The sequence below is a fragment of the Gossypium hirsutum genome, chromosome D07 (assembly GCF_007990345.1).
Source record: "Gossypium hirsutum isolate 1008001.06 chromosome D07, Gossypium_hirsutum_v2.1, whole genome shotgun sequence".
NCBI lineage: Eukaryota > Viridiplantae > Streptophyta > Magnoliopsida > Malvales > Malvaceae > Gossypium > Gossypium hirsutum.
This window is the reverse complement of record NC_053443.1, coordinates 30,958,242-30,977,983: the sequence shown is the minus strand read 5'-3', so window position 1 is coordinate 30,977,983 and position 19,742 is coordinate 30,958,242. Positions and strand designations below refer to the sequence as shown.

Here is a 19,742-nt window from a genome sequence, read left to right as displayed (position 1 = left end):
GTAAGATGTAAATTATTAGAAAGTTTATTACAAAACAGTTCTACACGCTACCTGCTCAAACGGTCATGCATGATTCAGAAAACAAACAAGTAGCTCACGAGCAACTACAACTTTGGCGTAGTCCTTTTTCTACTAACTTGTCTGAGAAAGAAAATAATAAAGTAAGTTCAAACGAACTTAGTGAGTTCCAAATGTAATTACAAACAATATACAAAAATTCTGTTGGTAAATAAGCACAAACTCTCATAAGATACTCAACCTTTTAAAAAGATTCAGATGTACTAAACATAATACGCCCAATGGCGTTCACAAAACTCAAATGAACTCGTTTCGCCATCTTAACACGACATCATAGAACTTACTAAGCATTTATATGCTTACTCTAGTTGTTTCTCCTACTTGTAGATCGTCAACTTGCGGAACTTGCTGAACCGGATCAGCGCGAAGCACACACTATCATCAAGACGATAGAATTATGTTCATTTTGAGTTTAAATATTGTAGCATGTATATAATGGCATCTTATTATGTAAATGGTCATTTTGAATAGATTGTTATGTAGTAATTGTGGCTATGGTTGGACTTGTATGTTAAGCTTGAAATATGACATATTTGACGCATGGTTTTGGTTATGTTTGATGCTATTAGGAGTGATGATCATAAACTTGCATGGATTTGGTATGTTAAGGGTTGCAAAGTGAAGTAGTTAGGTAAGTTGATGAATGGTTTGAAAATGGTATGTTTGAATGTTAAGCATGAATTATAGTTTAGCTTATGCTTTGTTTGGTTCATGTTAAGGCCATGTAAGTTCTTGATTCTCAAATTGCATAGGTAAAAATGTATTTGTGCTTGAATGAGGTAACTTGGTATGACTAGATGGATAAATGGCTTGGATGAGCTTAAATGATGATCATGTGATGCATGTCATATAAAATGCTTGGTTTCAAATGTTCATATGATTGAATTGGCATAGATTGATATGAAATGATATTGTTTTGGTTGTGGAAAGATGTTATGAAAGTTTATAGATGTTTGATTAAAAACATGTAAGATGTACCAAATTTATTTTGTCAAAGCAGGGGCAACGTCGTGACATAGATTGACAGTGAATGATGCCGTGACATCAAAATTCTTGAAGTCGCGATGTAACTCACTAAGTAATGATGTCGTGATGTGAAGGTCATGATGTTGTGACGTTAACTCACAGGTTTTGAAACTTTTCAATTAAGTCCTTAACTGACCTTAGGTTAGTAAATGAGCTTTCGTAAGCTCGTATAAGATTCAGAAATGATTTTACATCTGGTTAAAATGTGTTTTATACTTGAAAGCATGTTAAAATGATTAAAATGTATTGAAATTTGATGTAATTTTCTTCGGTAACATCCTATAGCTCAGACCCGACGATTGGGTTAGGCAATGAGTGTTACAGCTCTTACCACTTATAGGAGCATGGTTGGAAGCTTATTGTATTCGACTATAAGTGGACCAAATCTATGTTTCTGTTTTGGAGTATGTATTAGATGCCAATCAAATCCCAAAGAATCTTATGTCAAGATAGGTTGAAGAATTATGAGATTTGTTAATGGAACACTAGATTTCAGAATCTAGCTTTCAAAAGATAACATAATGAGCTTGGTGGGGGTATAGTGATGTTGATTAGGTTGGCAATGTGGATGATAGAAAGAGCACCTCTAGAGGTTGTTTCTACTTGAGATCCGATCTTGTATCATGGTAAAGAAAAAAACAAGAATCAAGATCATTGTCAACAATTAAGGCAAAGTACATTGCAGTAGGTAGTTGTTATGCTTAGCTCCTTTAGATGAAACATGTGATAGAAGATTTTGGAGTGACACTACCAGTTATAATTTCATAGTATGACAATTTAAATTCCATCAATATATCAATGAACCAATGATGCATTATAGGACAGGACATAGATACTTGCTATCATTTCATTCAAGAATTAGTAGAAAATGGCACTGTAGAATTAAAATATATGCCTACTGAAAATCAATTAGATGATCTCTTTACAATGGCAGTTGGTTTAGCTATGTTTGAAGCCTTGAGAAGTTATATTGGTGTGTATGGAGTTTAAAATTTAGCGGTTGAATGATGGCATCCAAATGTTAATTCTTGATGTTGTTTTAGCAAGTGCTTATTTTTGGTGAGTTATTGGTTCGAAATCTTTTCTTTTTGGTGGGTAAAATATTTTGTAATTTTAAATTTCCAAATTTTAGAGGGTAAGTTAATAAAGACAATGGTTAATGGTTATTTGGGTATTTAATACCCTATTAAAGTTACAATAGGTTTCTATCACTACTTTTCATTTTAATAGAAACTTAGACTCTCAAGAAATCCCCTATGATTTTAAACTATCTTTTGTTCAAAATCCTTTCTTTCTTGCTTTAAAAAAATGTTTTTTTTCTACAATGGCTTGTGTTAAAGTTACATCTTAGGAGCAATTCGATTGATTGTCTTGAGAAGGTTTCTATCTACTGAAGTAGGTTAATCAAATGATAGTATTTCTTCCAACGAAGCTCAACAACCATTGGAATCTTCTGTACTCGATGTTCCAAATGCAATCAAGGAATAGTTGCCATTGCAATTGGCATTGTTTTCTAAAGGAAAGGTTCCTATTGCTGAAAGGGCCTCAATAATTATTGGTTCAAATTAGTACTCGAACTTGGCTTTTGGTCCATATTAGTACTTACATTAATTGATTTACTTGAATCCATTTGAACTATGAAGTCAAGTTAATGTACTAATTTGAATCAAAAGGTCAAATTTAATATCTAATTGGATCAGAAACGGTTTAGTTATCAAATTGAACATTGAGGCCAAGTTTAAGTAACTAATTGGACAAAAAAAACCTAAGGTACCATTTTGAACCTTAAAATAAAGTTTAAGTACCAAAATATATATTTACCCAGTGATAAAAAAGCCCGAACTTAACCAAAAAGGCCCTTTTGTATCGTCGTCTTCCTCAAGTTAAAAACCCAGGCCCAGTACTCACTGAGACTACTCGCATAGTAACCCCGAAAATCAGCCTAAACGAACAAAACCTACACAGGAAAAAAACCCCGAAAAAATATTAAAATAAATCCATTTTTCTTATTTTGAGTGCCAAAACGAACAAAATTTATATGGACTTTTAATAGTAGGACTCTACAACGTGCCCATGGCTTGCATTTGCAGGGAGGTGTCGTATTTTAGGGTCATTTCATGTCGTTTTGATTGAGGGCAGGACGTTGAGGAAGAGTTCGAAGCTTAAAAAAAGAAAAAACCCTGGACAGAGATAAGGAGAAGAAACGAGAGTATTAAAAATAGCGGAAACGTTTTGCTGTGCCCTATCTCTCAATTGTTTGACTCAGTTTCCTCATTCAGGTTATTTTCGCGCCTAATTTTCTTTTTTCTTTTTCCTTTTGTTTTGGAAACCCTAGAATCTGGTCAGTGTTTGAAATTAGGGCACAATTCCATTGATTCAATGCGTTTAGGGTTTATCTCGTGGTTTATACAGACATTTCAATTGAATGCTTGTGAATTTACGGGGCAAGTAGTCTTCTTATATGTTTATTAACATTACTTGGAAGATAAATGCTGGTGAAGTTCTTTAGGCTCTTTGTTGTTTTATTTAGCTACCGATTTTCCACTTCTAGTGGTTGTGTTCACTGGAATTTGAAGAAACTTGCTGGTGCCAAAGCTCTTTGCGGTGTTATTTGGAATGCCAACAAATCCGGTACGAGGAACAGAAATCAGCACACAAATCGCTACTTCCCTAAAATCTAATTTGATATGGTAGTCTTTTCGATCTAGGAACAAAATACAATTAATTGGAACCTAAGACATTTTTTACAAAAACATAATTAAATAATAGTATAAATATGTATAAATTATTAATAAAATTAATTAGTTTTTTAAAAAAATTAATGTTAACCAATCATTATAATGTTTACAAATGATGTCAAGGAAAAAGAAGATGCATTTTTTTGTTTAATTAAAATCCTATTATTAAATATAATTGGTTAAAATGTGCCACAAGTACATGTATTCTCTGTAAATTTGGAATTTAGTCTTTGTACTTTTATTTTCAGGAATTTAGTCCCTCTACTTTTTAAATTTAAAAATTCAGGTCCAGTTGTTAACATTGTTAAAATTATTTTGTTAAATTTGTTGGTGTGACATTTTGAAATTAAAAAAAAAATAATCGCATGGTAACCTTGTAATTAATTAAAAAATGGCTTTGTAATGAACATGAATGTAACAAAATAATTTTAATAGTGTTAACAATTGAATTTAAATTTTTAAATTTGAAATGTAGAGGGGCTAAATTCCTGGAAATAAAAGTACAAGGATTGAATTTTAAATTTACGAAGAGTACAGGGACTTATGACATATTTTAACCTTAATAATTATATTTCAATAATTATTTTTTAAATCTTATAATTTAAGTGAAAAATTTTCAGAAACTCTCTCAGTCTCTCTTACATTAAATCACTTGCAAGGTTAAGAGAAAGCAAGAAACAGGTTTGCTCTCCCACCGACTTTTGAACTGTATTGTTTTACTGACAGGTGAAATTAAAAATTACCCGTTTCTATCTTCAAGTTCATGCTTTTCTATTTATTAGCAGGATTGTAGATTTTCACAAATTGGATTGCAAATTGTCCAAGATTTTGAACATGCCATCCAATTCGAAAATCCTAGGGGGATTAGCTTTTTTGGTACATGCTATCATCTGTACCTATGTGTATGCTTATGTCTGTATGTAGTTTAGCTTTGCTTTTGGCGTTCCAATCAATGGCAGACTTTGCATTTCCTTTACGGGGCGTTTTATCTATCCAAAATTTAGTGGCAACCTCTCCCATACAAGTACAAGTTTGTTTTCTGTTTTTTCAATAGATATAAGGTGGTGAGTGAACTTTGATAACCTTTTGAGATAATTTTGTTATGTTCGGTTGCTGTGAAACTACTATGCTGGAGTGGGAAGTTGAAAGTTGAAAGATTTGCAATCAATATTCTTTTGGTGATATATTTATTTAACAACTCATTGCGGAGAAAATTTAAAAAAAAAAGTAGGAAGCACCTTTATTTCCCCGAGAAGTGTTAATATTGCCTCAATCTAGTTCAAGTCAGTTTGTTTTGCACTTTGTTCTTTCCCTTGAAAATCTTTGTACAATGATACTTCTTATAGTAGTCAGTGTATAAACTTCATGCATAATTCTTCTCTTTCATCTATTCGTTTCCATTTGTTGGGTGTTCTACTTTTGTTTTTTGCTGGTAGTTTTATACATATCAGTTTGATGACATCAGTTTTATACATGAGAATGTATAAACTTCCTATTTTTTTGATTATGTTGAGTGACTTTGATGATATCAGTTTGTGCATTTTCTAATTGTTTCAAGCTTGAATCTTTGGTTGAGTGAAGAAAATTATTTTTACCATCTTTTGTAGGTATTACCAACACTCTTCTTTTTTTGCATCGATGGGAAGGGCCAGCCTGTAGATATTTAGGTAGGGATGCATGGATGTAATTCAGGACCTGCTCTCTTAGTAATTGCTGAGATTGGTTCCATGGGACGGGTGGTTGATGGTGGAGTTGGGATTGATGTCAAAACTTCTCCGTGCAGAGCAGCTATTGAGAAAGCTCAAGCAGAGCTTAGGTCATATTTATGTTTCACTTTTGTTTACTCATACCCTATTAATTTTACAGAAAAGTGCACTTGGTTCACATCCCTATGTACAAGCACCTTATTTTCTTTCGTTTTTTGCTCTTGTCTATAACAGGCAGGAGTATGATGTTCGAGAGGAAAGGAGAAGGGAGCTAGAGTTTCTTGAGAAAGTATGCGTTTTTACCTTCTGCTGCTTCTGATTTCTTATAGATTAATATTCACCATAAATCATGTTGCTGTCAGGGTGGCAATCCCTTGGATTTCAAATTTGGCAATGCAGCTTCAGTTAGCGTCCAGTCTATTTCTTTCACTGATCAACAAGCAGAACTTCTTACCTGGTATATTCTTTATACTGCTGTGTGCTACAGAACTATGGTTCTAAATTGTATTGTAGTAAATAACTTATGCTTCCTCTATGCATAATTTTTACAGTGAAGCAAAAGGTAGTTTCGCACCAACTATTTCACCTCATGGTGATTCCATAGAGAGTAGTGGTAGACCACGGGTTCCTGCAATTTGTGAACCTAATAGTGCTGATAATCTCTTGCTTTTTGATGGTGAAAATGAGTTACCTGGATGTGAAAGGAAGTCTATGCATCCTCATAAGAGGAATAATGTTGTTCCATCAGAGCAATCTTCTCAGATAAATGGGACTCGAAATGCTAAGGAATCAGAAGATTCGGCTATTTTTCGCCCATATGCTCGAAGGAACAGGTCCAAAAAAAATCGAGATGGAGTTCGATCATGTTCAACAGATATGGTTCAGGGTCAAGGTGGTCATGGTTCTTTATCTGCCCATATAGCATCAAAGGACTTGAAGACTTCAACATGTGAAAAAAATGACCAGAAGGACAAGAACATACCTTACGCAGATACTCCAAAATCTGCTATTTCGAACCTTGATTTGGCTTCAAGGATGATAAGTCCTGATAATCTGTCGAATATGGAGTGTGGGCTGGCTGTGGAGGAAACTACTGACCAGTCAAAATGTTATCTATCTGAAAGCAAGGTTGATGTTACAGCTTCCAAAAGCTTCATAGATGACTTGCCTAATGAACCTGCCCAATTGGTGGCTAATGGATCTACAGTTAAAATGGCTTCTGAGGAACCTGATCTTGTTGGAAGGAAGGAGCAGGTAGTTCCAACTGGTCTTGAATCTTCACCTGGTACTGGTGCAGCTGCAGCAAATGCTGACAATGAAACAAGTTCTAATCAGCTAAATGAGTTTATTGATCCAAATAGAGATATGAAAAACATACCAAATGAAGGAAAAAATTACGATGCAGCTATAGAGACAAAGGGATTAGATTCAGAGTCCTCTTGCACTCAGAACAGCTTAAACACTTACGTAAATAATGGTAATGATGTGTGTATTAATCCAGAAAACATTGACTCTAATGGAAAGCCCGTGGAACAAACATCAAGAAAAGAGGAGTCACTAAACTCATCTATTGGTGAATTGGCAAAAGAAACCAATGAGATCAAGGCTGTTGATAATGCAGCTGTTGTTCCTGGTACTATTACTTCTGTGAGTCAAAAGCACACTCTTAGTTTTTCTATTGTCAAAGTAGTGGAAGAAATTAGATCTGAATTGCAAAATGAGCTGACTTGCCCTTCCAACAATGAGGTGCAACGAAGCAGTCATGCTGTATCAGAAGCTGATAGGAAAATTAGTACTGTTCCTGCTGATAATTCTAATTCCAACAAGGAAACTTTTCCTTCTAGTAAGCCTCTGGGCTCAATGGATAATGCTATTTGTGAGGTTCCTGAGGTGACTTTGTCTGAAAGAACCTCAACTCCTATTGCTGAAACTCAATCTTTTTTGGATAATCATGTGAAAGTGGTGGACAAGGCACATGAAGATTCCATCTTGGAAGAGGCACAGATTATACAGGTGTTCTGTTATAGTTGATTAAGCTCTTTTTTTTTGCCCTTCTAATTTAAAGAAGCTTAAAAGGTCTGGAACTATGGTAAACAGGCTAAGCAGAAAAGGATTGCAGAGCTATCTGTTGGTACTTCACCCTGGAAGAATCACCAAAAATCTCACTGGGAATTTGTCCTTGAAGAAATGACATGGATGGCAAATGATTTTGCTCAGGTATTATTTTAGTATAGAATATAAGTTCGATTTATTTATGCATCCTTCTTGTTCCTTTTTTCTTTTTTATTAAGAGCTTTTTAATTTTATTGCCTTTACTCAATCAATGTACTTGTATTCAGTTGACTAGATAACGTATTGACAAAATTTGCCTCTAATCTTCCCCTTTTTTTCTTTATGTGCTTATAGGAGCGTCTTTGGAAGATGATGGCTGCTGCTCAAATATCTCGACATGTTGCTTTTACTTCGCGATTGAAATTTGAAGAACAACATCAATATTCAAAACTCAAAAAAGTAGCATTAAGCCTTGCTAATGCCGTCATGGACTTTTGGCATTCAGCAGAGGTGCTTCTAAATAGGAAAGATGCAAGTCTTGGCCCAAAGAAAAGTGGCCATGATTTAGTGCACTTACCAGCCAATGAAGTTCCTAAGAACATGACTGCAAAACTTGATATGGTACCGATTTTAGTGTTGGCTTCAATTGGTCTTTAATTTTAATCAGTTTGTGCATGTCTTTCTTGTGATGACAGTAATGATTATAATTTTTCACATTTAATTTTCTGTAAAGCTTTGTGCTAGTTTCTTTTAAAATCTTCAGTTTCAATAATTGGTTTTTATGATCATTCATATCAGTTGTCTGCTTTTAAGTTATATTTTTCAATACGTGGAATCTCTTGATAGGAAGGTAATTTCACTTGATTTTGGGAGGAAGTGACTTATTTTAAATATGGGGGTTGTGGGTTTTACTCTTCTTTTAATTGTAACCTTTATGAACCTTCATTGTGATTTCTAGTAAATACGATCTCCATGGTTTTTTAAGTGTATTGGCTTGCTGAGGTTGGTGGATTATTTGATGATTGAGTTCACAGGCTCTGGATGGTAAATTAAATTCAAATTCAAATGCGTAAAGGCCTTTGAATTCCGGAACTGCAATCCAAGTATATACTTAAATATTTGGAATTGGGTTATATGTCTGAGTTGTTTGGGCTCTTCTCCGTACCTTCGGTTGGTTATCCTGTAAAAATTGCCAAATAGTTCCGTCATATTCATGTTCTATATTGTATCAGATCCTTGAAATATTGTACTTTCTTTCTCATCTTTCGGTGCAACACGTTATGGAGCAGGATATGAATGAGGACCAGCAGCACTTTGGAAAGAACAGTAAACTTGCTATTCAGGCATATGCTCTTAGATTTTTGAAATATAGCAGCTCCTCTGTTTCCTCACCTCAAGCTGAAGCTCCAGCAACTCCTGACAGGATATCTGACTCGGGCATTATAGACATTTCTTGGGATGAAAACCTAACTGAAGTATGGCTTAATTTTTCTTACCTTTTCATGTTTATTTACTCATTATTGTTGCCTTTCAAATATTGCTTTTTGATTTCTCTTTTCATCGGTTGTAAATGTTTAAATCTGCATGCTCAGTTCTGCTGTTCTTATCTTGTGGAAATGTTTTCTTATTTTTACGTTCTTTGCTCTTACTTTTTTATGTACTTCATGTTCAGGAAAGCCTCTTCTATGCAGTTCCTTTAGGTGCCATGGAAACCTACCGAAGATCTATTGAATCTTATTTGATACAGACTGAGGTAAATATAGGTCCTTTTAATGAGTTTATACATGTCCTTTGTTTTGTTTCCCCTATATATAATTAAGGGCGCGTACTTCTTGACTGAACTGATGTTGTTCATCTGGAAATACATCAAAGTTATCATGGAACTATACATCTATGCTAATTTAACAGAGAGCAGCTGTTGGAACTTCTGATCCATCTTGCTTACTAACCCTCTTCTTTCTTCTTTCCTTTTTTTTTATCCCTAGAAAACTGGCAGTAGTAAGCAAGAGGAGGTTGAAATATCTGTTTATGATGCTGGGGCTGGTAATAATTTGTATTTTCCCTTTCTTTGTCATTCAATGGTCTCCTGTTCTTACTTCTTCTTTAAATTCAGAGTTTGGATATGACGACTTTGAGTGTGATGAGGAAGAAGGAGAAACAAGTACTTACTATTTGCCTGGAGCCTTTGAAGATAGCAAATCATCGAAATTAAACCAGAAAAAGTGGAAGAAAATAAAATCATATCTTGCAAGACCTTATGAAATGGGTGCTGATTTTCCACATAGACACTGTGCCCAACAGTCCATGTTGATAAGGAAAAGGCCTGCTAGCAGTCTAAATGTCAATCCAATTCCAATGAAACGTGTGCGTACTGGTTCCAGGCAGAGGGTTTTAAGTCCATTTAGCAGTGCACCTGCTGCTGGGGGTTTACAAGGTCCGACAAAAACAGATGCTTCTAGTGGGGATACTAATTCTTTTCAGGATGATCAGAATGCTTTGAATGAAGGATTCCAGATCCAGAAAAGCATGGAGGTTGAATCAATTATGGACCTTGAAAGGCAGCTTCCATACGACCATGTGGAAACACCGGTAAAACCTACAAAGAAGAAAAAGGCCAAGAATCTTGTATGTAGTTCTTCTACTTTAACTGACATGGATGGTTTTGTTATTTGCCTTCATAGTTTTTAAAAGTGCCTGAATTTTGTGTCTGGTAGGGTTCTGCATACAATCAGAGTTGGCAACTGGAATCTACTGTTCACAATGAGAAGGTGAATTTTGTTATTTTTATCATGCCAACTTGCCCATCTTGATATAAATAAATTTATTCTCTTTGCTTCATCATTTTGTTTCCATTAAAAGGATTACTATATTCATTTTGTTGTTTAAGAATGTAAAATCTTTTATTTTTCCGTGTCTGGATGTGTTATTACCATGTTAAGGTTTTTATGGATCTTAGCATGAGTCATTTTTCAAAGGTATTGCTGGTTTTTAAGGTCATCTTCAATTTTACATCAGAACAATAGTATGCAGACCAAGTTGACATCCTACTTCTCATGATTGATCATGGAACTTTATTTGCATGTTCTTCCGCTCTTCCCCTTTGTTCACCAAATTTTTGTCTTATGTGCTCTTTTCTAATTGATAATCACATGTGATGCTGCTCTTTCTTTCGCAGAGGGATTATTCCAAAAAGAGACTAGAGAGTCATCATTTCGATTCTAATGGGACCAGTGGTAAAGCACTTTTTTCTCATATTTGATTTAGTTGTTGGTTACTTGGTGGGATATATCTGCTGGTGTTTTGTTCTACACCCTTAACATTTTCAAATGTCTTTTTATTAGATTTATATGGGCAACATAATGCCAAGAAGCTGAAGATAATGAAGCAACAACCTGATAATGCTTTTGACTTCCCTCCTAGTGGAACCATTCCTTTTCCAGCAGGGTCCCAAAAGACTAATATGTCAAACCCCAGCAAAATCATTAGATTAATTCATGGTTGTGACAAGGGTAGAAATGCCAAAACTCACAAGGTATCTTGTCTTCACCCATTTTTTATGGTCTGGTTGATAATTTGCTTCATATTCGTCATAGCTCTGGTCTAATTATTGAAACCATGTAAACTTCTTCCAGATGTCTGTTGATCTGCCTGGTTCTGGTGGTTCATGGTCACTATTTGAAGATCAGGTTAATATTTTTTAAATTTTTTCTTGAAATTATTTTAAAATCACCGTTAGCATTTCAACCACGTCTTTAGTTGTTACTGTATAATATTCAGGCACTTGTTGTCCTTGTACATGACATGGGTCCAAATTGGGAGATTGTAAGTGATGCCATCAACAGTACCCTTCAATTTAAGGTTAGCGCTTGAGCAAAATGTTTTTACAGATATATTCTGTTACTCCTATGTGTCTGAAATAATTCTAAATTGCATTGCAACCAATGATGTGTCTATTGCTCTAAAAGTGCAACTCGTTCTTTCATTGATCTTTTTGAGCAAAATGATTTGTCTATTTCTTTCTATATCTAGGGCAACCTTCCTACTTCTATTTTCTTCTTTTTACCCTCACCTTGCTAGTCCCTTCCACTTTCTTCATTCCCCATTGGGCAACAATCTCCTGAACTTCTCAATGCATCCAGTGCATATTCCGCAAGCCTAAAGAATGTAAGGAACGCCACAAGATTTTAATGGATAGGAACGGAGATGGAGCTGACAGTGCTGATGATTCTGGTTCTCTGTCATATACATTGCCTGGCATTCCAAAGGTCCTCTCTCTTTGAAAAGCTAGTAGATTTATATCTTTTGTTAATCTAGTAATAGGGTACATATTCCATGAAGCTAATTTCTTCTATGATGGATTTGTACTTCTGTATTTCTTGCAGGGAAGTGCCAGACAGTTGTTTCAACATTTGCAAGGACCGATGGAAGAGGATATTCTTAAGTCGCATTTTGAAAAAATTATGCTTATTGGCAAGAAACAACAGTACCGGCGGAGTCAGGTACATATTTGAATTTTAGAATGCATTTCTTTAATCTCTCGAGAACCTGGCATGTAGGTAGTTTAGGAACAAATCAATATGATTTAATCAACTAGTTGAAGTTTAGTCTTTATCTTCGGCAATTTCAACTTTGTAGTTTCTTATGAGTTTGATGCAAATTCTGACTATTGGCTTTTCGAAGAATTTTTTGCGATGTTAATTTAATTTCTGAAGGTGTGTGGGCCTTAAAATATACTAGATTTGATCTACTCCTGTTCTTTTGAAACATTCGAATCTATGCTTCAAGGAACTAGGTGAGCTGACAACATTTACATTCTATTTGGGCTACATGATCAACAGCAGTGTGATGTCATCCTTTTTAGTGATAAAATATGTGGATGATGTTGCATATGTTGTAGTCAGGGTTGTCAGTGCTCCAAAACTGAAATGAAAGTGCTGAATTTTCAGTAAGCTATGCAAAAATTATGAAAATAATGATAAGATGATAAAAGCAGACCAGTAGTCTCATTGTCCTCTACCTCTAACTTAAAAAAGTTTCTATTAATGCTCCTTGGATAAGTGGAAGAGCAATAAAAGAAGTGCTCTGTTGGTTAAAGGTGACATCTTCTCTGCTTCCAGTCTTAGAATAGAGGTTTAATCAGCATCCATGGTATTTTTTACTACATTGGAGATTATGAATTTTGGATTTAGCTGTCTTTAAACTTGACATGTTCCCTACTGTATGCTGCATTTTGTTCAACATGGAGGTTTTACTCTTAACAAAATTTCAACCTAAATTTATTGTACCGTAAGAGAAATTTCACATTCTGTTTCAAATTGTTGTGGCATTCAGGGGTGTGGCTAAACGTATGGAGTTTATCAAAATCTACAAATCTTAATACTTGAAACCAGTCCTAGATTTGTGTTTATCTCACCTTGATTCTTCCTAACTTTCCTGACTTGGCCTTTCTATCTTTTTGTGTATTGTGAAACATGATAACCAGGATCCAAAGCAGATAGTGCCAGACCACAATTCTCATGTTATTGCTCTTTCAAAAATCTGCCCGAATAACCGAAATGGAGGAGTTCTAATGTAAGCTTTGCTGTCCCAATTTTATTAACTTTTTGGCTTGTTGATTCATTCATCTTGATTAGTTTTGCATTTTAATGTTATTCATTGTTCTTGCTGTTATGCTGGTGCTTTATCATTTTTAATCTTTTTGGTCTGGATAAAGGCCTCTCGAACTTTGTGATGTCATTGCATCAAGCCAAGATGTCGTACCCGTTGGATATCAAGCTTCTCATGCTGGTGGTTTAGCAATATCAAATCAAGGAGTTGTGGGATCAATGCCTCCTGCCTCTGGAGCAAATTCATCACTGCAGGGATCTTCTGGAGTGGTTCATGGCAGTAATATATCATCAGCGTCTGCCCCACTTAATGGATCCATGAGGTACTAAGCTAATGTGTAGCTTGCTTCTCAATGCATGCACTTCACATACAAATGGCATAAATTTTCGATCATATTTACACTTAGGGATGGTAGATATGGTGTGCCTAGAGCATCTTTTCCAGCTGATGAGCAGCTTAATCAAAATTTACCTGGATTCTGGCAGGAATATGCAGCAGTCCAACTTATCTCTACCTGGAGCTGTTTCCGGATCAGATCGTGGGGTTCGCATGGTACCCAATAAAAATGGTGTGGGCATGACTTGTGGGATAAGTAGAAGCATGTCTTTGTCAAGGCCAGGCTTACGAGGAATGGCATCATCAACAATGCTGAATTCCAGCTGCATGCTCTCCAATTTGGTGGGAATGCCAAGCCCTGTAAATATTCCCTCTGGACCTGGTTCTGGTCATGGAAACTCGATGTTGAGGCCTCATGACACCATGCATATGATGCGAGTAAGTTTTTTACTTTTCAAAGAGCAGTATGATTAAGTCTATGCTTCAACATATTATTGCAGTATGTGCTTCTTTTATTCAAATGGTTAATTGTTACAAACCAATTATCGGCATTGATATTTCCCTAAATGATTATTGTATATTATTTTTAAGTTAGGCCATTTCCATAGTGTGGTGATCTCCATCCTACATGTCTAAATCATATTTGATATTTTGTGTCAATTATGGACGATAGATGTTGATCAAATGCTTTGTGATAGTTTATTAATCTCATTGGTAATTGCAACTTCGAATGACTGAGGATTGCTTGCTGCGAACAATCCCATCATAGTGAGTTCTTTGCAACTATAAACCTAAAATTTACCTTTTTCGAAAGTTCTTTGGCTAACAAGCAGAATGAAAATGAACACTGGGTATCTAAATAATTGCATTGTTCAGATGTAATGATTTCCAGTTCAAGAATTTAAAATAGGCTGGATGGTGTTCTGGCTGATCTCTAAGCAAAATTCATTTTGCAATCAGTTGTTGATATGAATAAAACTTTCTTTAGCATTGATTTTGATAAATTATTATTCTCATATCTTATGCTTTAAAGTTTTGGGTACAGAAATGCATTTGATTTGGGTTTTTTATACATATTTAACTTTACATTGAAATTATGATAAATAATCAACGACATTGTATCCAGGAACAAGGGAACAGCCAGGGAATTCCTGCGTTCAATGGGTTGAGTTCTGCTTACACTAATCAATCAACTGCACCACCTGTTTTTTCATATCCAGTTCAACCCCAGCAGCAGCAGCAAATGCCTCCACAGCAATCCCATGCACTGAACAACTCTCATCATGCTCATCATCAGGGTTACAATCATGTTTCTGGGTCACAGCAACAAGCATATGCCATGTGCCTCACTAAAGAAAGGCAAGTGCAGCAGCAGCAGCAGCCACAGCAACAGTTTGCTGTATCTAGTGCATTGATGCCAAATGTCCAACCTCAGACCCAACTTCCCATATCTTCTCTGCAGAATGGTTCCCAGATTCAATCTCAGGCTTCTACTCAGCCAGGTTCGCTATCCCCTCTAACACCATCTTCACCAACGACTCCTATGTCATTGCAGCAACAACATAAACACCAATTGGCACCTCATGGGCTTGGTAGGAACCCCCAACCTGGTGCTACTGGGTTGAACAAACAGATAGGCAAGCAACGGCAGCGGCAGCCCCAGCAGCAGCAGCAATTTCAACAATCTGGCAGGCACCACCCTCAGCAACGTCAACAAACACAGTCTCAACAGCAAGCCAAACTTTCGAAGGGAGTGGGAAGAGGGAACATGCTGGTGCATCAGAATCCTTCTGGTGATCCTGCTCATCTTAATAGCCTTGGCGTGGTCCCTGGCAACCAAGCTGCCAAGAACAGAGAGCAGATGATGCACTTGATTCAAGGTAAAGGCTTGTGTTCTAGGTCTGGTTTGAGTCCTGTCCAACAATCTAAAGCTCTCGTTTCTTCTCAATCTTCAAATTGTTCTGAGCCACAGCAAAAGATATTTTCTGGGGCTGCAGCCCCTTCTACAAAGAAACTGCAACAAGTGGCTCCCCATTCTGATAATATTTCTCAAATGGTGCCTTCTGATCATATGCCATCAGCTGTGCATCAATCTGTCCTGCCAGCGGCCATGGGTCCAAACCACCAGCATTCACTGCTACAATCGAAGACACACCAAAAGCAGGTTAATCTAAACAGACCTGCTGTTCATAGGATGCTTCAACGGAGTCAACAAGTAAATTTTGAGCCTCCCAACAAATCTCAAGTTGAGCTAGCCCATGCTGATAAACAGACCTTGAACAGTGCTCCACAGATGGGTACGACCACAACCATGGAAATGCCCCAGGCTGCCATTGATTCAGCTAACAATGCAGTCTCAGTTGTTTCTCCTGCTGGACTTCAGTGGAAATCACCAGAACCAGAGTATGGTCCTGCTATGCCAACTGTGGCCACTGAAGTTGGATCCATAGGGAGCCCTCTTACAGATTCAATGGGTAATGATCCTGTACCTCTTGTCAGCCAAGGGTTAGGGCAGAGACAATTATCGGGTTGCTTACCCCCTGACAAGAATAATGTTGGGGCACAGTGGACGCAACAGCCACAGACACAACGATCTCATATACCACCACCTACTCAACAACACTTCCAATCACAAGAGCAGTCACAACAAGATTAGCGTAATTCTTCCCAACAGCTGCCATCGCAGCGGTAGCCACTAATAACAACAGCAAGCCTGATTCTGCAAGCAGTGCAGGGCAGCCTGTATCACAAGCCTTTTAATTTTAAGATGGAATGAAGCAATCTAGTGATGATGCAGTTCCAACGGCAGTGGGTCTTGCTATGATTGGTATGGAAGCTCTTGTAACCCCTGTGTACAGGTAAATACCGATTTACAGATTTAAGCAGATGCCATATGGTGTTATTATATGTTAGATTGGAATACTTTAGGCAAAAATATGAGCATGTAGAATTATCATGTTTTTGTAAATTATAATGATGATAAATGGTAGCCCCTCTTTGCTTAATTGGTTTGTTAAAGCTTTTCTCTGACTATTTCCCTCTCACATGCACTCTCTTGATGGAAGGCCTAAATCTCGAACTTATTTTATGGATGGTTACTTTTTAGTGCCAGCTGTTTCAGTTGTTGCTTCATCCTCTATATCTTTCCGTATGTTTGTTTCTTTGGTATCTAGACTTAACTTGAATAGAGAGTGGACACTAATTGAGCTGGGTTTTTCTTTTTTTGCTTAAATGCAGATGATGTTGGTTATTCCATCCATTTGGGCGTAGCAGTGTCTGAAACCGGAGGTTGCTATTTGCAGCAGGTTAGAAATTCACAGGAAAAGAATGGACCTTTTTGGTTTGTTCCTAGTTTTGTTTTATTTAAATTTTTGGAGGGTGGGGGGGGGGGGGTTGGGATTGTGTATATTACAGCTGGTCTAGAACAGAGAGTTAGGAAGATGGAGACAGATAGATAGATGTAGAGGCATTTGTAGATAGGTCTTATCTCCCATTTCTTTCTTCCCCTGTCTTTTCCATGGTCTGTCTGCTGATGTGGCTAGGGGGGCTATTTCTTTTTATGGTTTTTGTTGGCAGTAGATAAAAAAGTGCATGTATTCTATAGGGCTTACAGATGAAACCAGATAGCAATGATTCTTATGGGCAAAAAAGGCTTAGGAAATTTAATTTTGTGAATATTATTAGAATGAGACTGCACTGCCAATGTCCAGGTTAGAGAGCACGCAATGAATTCATTGTAGTAATTATATTTTTACAGTCAGATTTTTCATAAATTCAAACTGATCCCTTTCCATTTCCTGCTGTGTTGATGAATGATTGTTTGATATGTTTCCAAATTAAACTGGGACGGAGAATCCTTTTAAAGCTGTATTTCCAAATCTTTGATCCTTTTGATGAAAAAGAAGGGTAGGAAACTGCCTGGGCAGCTGACTTCCTCAAAAGAACAGAAATTTATATGGTGTCGAAGGTGCCAATGTTTCTTGTGCGGATCGTGCAGACATAAACAGTGAGAATAAAAGCGCGGAAAACAAAGTTTCATCATTGATGATGTCATATGGGAAACTCTTTTGAATCTTCTAAATCATTTACCACTTAAAATGGCAGTAAATGAAAAGGTAGAGAAGAAATACGAATTTTGATATATGAAGAAAAAGGAAGAAATTCATCCACGGTATGCTGTCAATAAATAAAGAGAAACATGAAATTGGGGGACCAAATGTGGAAAGTTCATAAAATGCTCCATGAGAGCCCTTGGTTGGAGGAAGAAGGGCCCCTGTCCCGTATCATTGAGAGTTCTTGGTGGGACGCAAGCAATGGTGGTTATAAGAACACGAGGATGTAGTAGAAATAGACTTGAAAGAATTGTCTTTTGATCCTAGAAGAAACAAATCACTGAGGGCCAAGGAAATCATACATTTCCATTTTGCTTGTTATTAGCTGAGGGAGAATGAGAAGAAATTTCTGAGGTTATTATTATTACTATTATTATTATTATTTTGCATTTATATTATGTTTTAATATTTGTTTTTTTGTTAAGTTTCTTTTTGCAATTTTCTTAAACCGAAGGTGAATAAATATAATTTATTGGCAAAAGGGCATCTAAGCCCTTGAACTTTGCCGAAAAATTTAATTAAATCCCTTTACAAAAATGTATTCAATTAAACTCTCAAACTTTCAAATTGCATTAAGCCTATTAATCAACGTTTTTTTGTTTTTAACTATTATAGCGCTCATTAATGGTGCTAACATCGTGCTCTGTAAAAAAAAATTATTTTTTTAAAATATTTAAAATTTGATTGGAAGAACTTGAACAAATGATTGTCCGAGTGATTTGATTTTTATAAAAATATAAAGAAAAATATTTTTAAAAAATCTATAAATTTGTACACATTATTGAAATTTATAAAATATGAAATAAAATTCAAAAGTTAAAAAAAAAACAAAAAATTAATAAAAAAAATTATTTAAAAGTTCATTCTATAATATATTTGGACATATTGTTGTTTAGTATTAAACTAAATTTGGACACTCATATGTTAAATTCATTCAAGAAGATTTTTCTAACTTATATAAAATTTAGAAAATACCAAAAAAATAATCTTTGACAATATGAGATGCTTATCAATGTTTTAATTCAATTGGTGCCTTCTAAACTATATAAAAATAAAAAATATTTTAGAAAATAAATAAATCAATAAATATATAAAAATAAATGTTAATTTTATTAATTGAACATGCAAAGTAAAAAAAAAAGTATAAATATGTCCAATTATCTGAACATTTTAGGCTACACATGTAAAAATAATAATTTATACACATTCTTTTAATTGGATATATTCACATTTAAAAAAACATTTTACACGTAAAATTAAAAAAAATTAAGTTTTATTTATACTTATTTATTTTCTGAAATAATTTTTTTTTATTTTTTATATATCCTAAAAGGTACCAATAGAATTAAAATATTGATACACATATCATATTTTTAAAGAAATATAATTTTCAATATTTTTTAAAGGCTTAATGGTATTTTAAGCCCTCAAACTTTTTTAAAACAATTAGGTCTCTCCAAACTTTTTGCACCAAATTGAGCATTTAAACTAACAAAACAGGCCAAATAGACTCTCTGACTAACGACTAACGTTGTTAATATTTAACAACAATGTTGATGTGGCCGTTAATGGTGCCATGTTAGCATCATTTGTTGACATGATTGTGCCACATCAGCCACATCAACAAAAAATAAAAATTTATTTTAAAATTACTTTTAAATAAGTACAAAATGAATTTGGACGATCTAGATTCAAGTTTAGAATTATAAAAACATAGAAAAGTTTATAAAAATTATAAAAAGTCATTAAAATTGATTAAAATTATAATAATTATTATAAATGAATTAAAAATCGTAAAATTTATTTAAAAATAATTTATTAAAAACCATAAAATTTTAGAAAAATAATTTAGAAAATTGTTAGAAATTAATTAAAAACCATACAATTTTATAAAAATATTTTTTTACAAACACAATTTATATTAGTCAAATAATTTAATAAAAATGAGAAAAATAATTTTTTATAAAATTTTGGAAAAAAATATTTTTTATAAAATTTTTTGGTTTTTAATTAATTTCCTAAAAATTTTTATAAATTATTTTTTTTTCTAAATTTTATGGTTTTTAATTAATTTCTAATAATTATTA

At 34.9% G+C, this 19,742-nt stretch overlaps 1 protein-coding gene across 6 annotated transcripts; it reads left to right on the top strand.

Annotated features, from left to right (window-relative positions):
* Positions 1-3,039: 3,039 nt before the first annotated feature.
* Positions 3,040-18,074, top strand: LOC107956230 (chromatin modification-related protein EAF1 B). Of its 6 annotated transcripts, none has more exons than XM_016891951.2 (24): positions 3,043-3,383; positions 5,450-5,658; positions 5,783-5,837; positions 5,911-6,005; positions 6,100-7,561; positions 7,646-7,765; positions 7,955-8,221; positions 8,890-9,075; positions 9,273-9,353; positions 9,586-9,643; positions 9,714-10,225; positions 10,315-10,368; positions 10,776-10,833; positions 10,942-11,132; positions 11,233-11,286; positions 11,378-11,458; positions 11,740-11,865; positions 11,983-12,099; positions 13,083-13,171; positions 13,314-13,529; positions 13,693-13,981; positions 14,670-16,401; positions 16,781-16,848; positions 17,409-18,074. In XM_016891951.2, the coding sequence occupies exons 2-22, from the start codon at positions 5,516-5,518 to the stop codon at positions 16,197-16,199; spliced, it is 5,784 nt and encodes a 1,927-aa protein (XP_016747440.2). In that variant the 5' UTR covers positions 3,043-3,383; positions 5,450-5,515; the 3' UTR covers positions 16,200-16,401; positions 16,781-16,848; positions 17,409-18,074. The 6 variants fall into 6 exon arrangements, with proteins under 6 accessions (XP_040952458.1, XP_040952457.1, XP_016747440.2 ...); XM_041096522.1 differs by lacking the exon at positions 17,409-18,074 and having other exon boundaries at positions 14,670-15,423; positions 15,625-16,401; positions 16,781-17,339; XM_041096523.1 differs by lacking the exons at positions 16,781-16,848; positions 17,409-18,074 and having other exon boundaries at positions 3,042-3,383; positions 14,670-15,423; positions 15,516-15,835.
* The last annotated feature ends 1,668 nt before the right edge of the window (positions 18,075-19,742 follow it).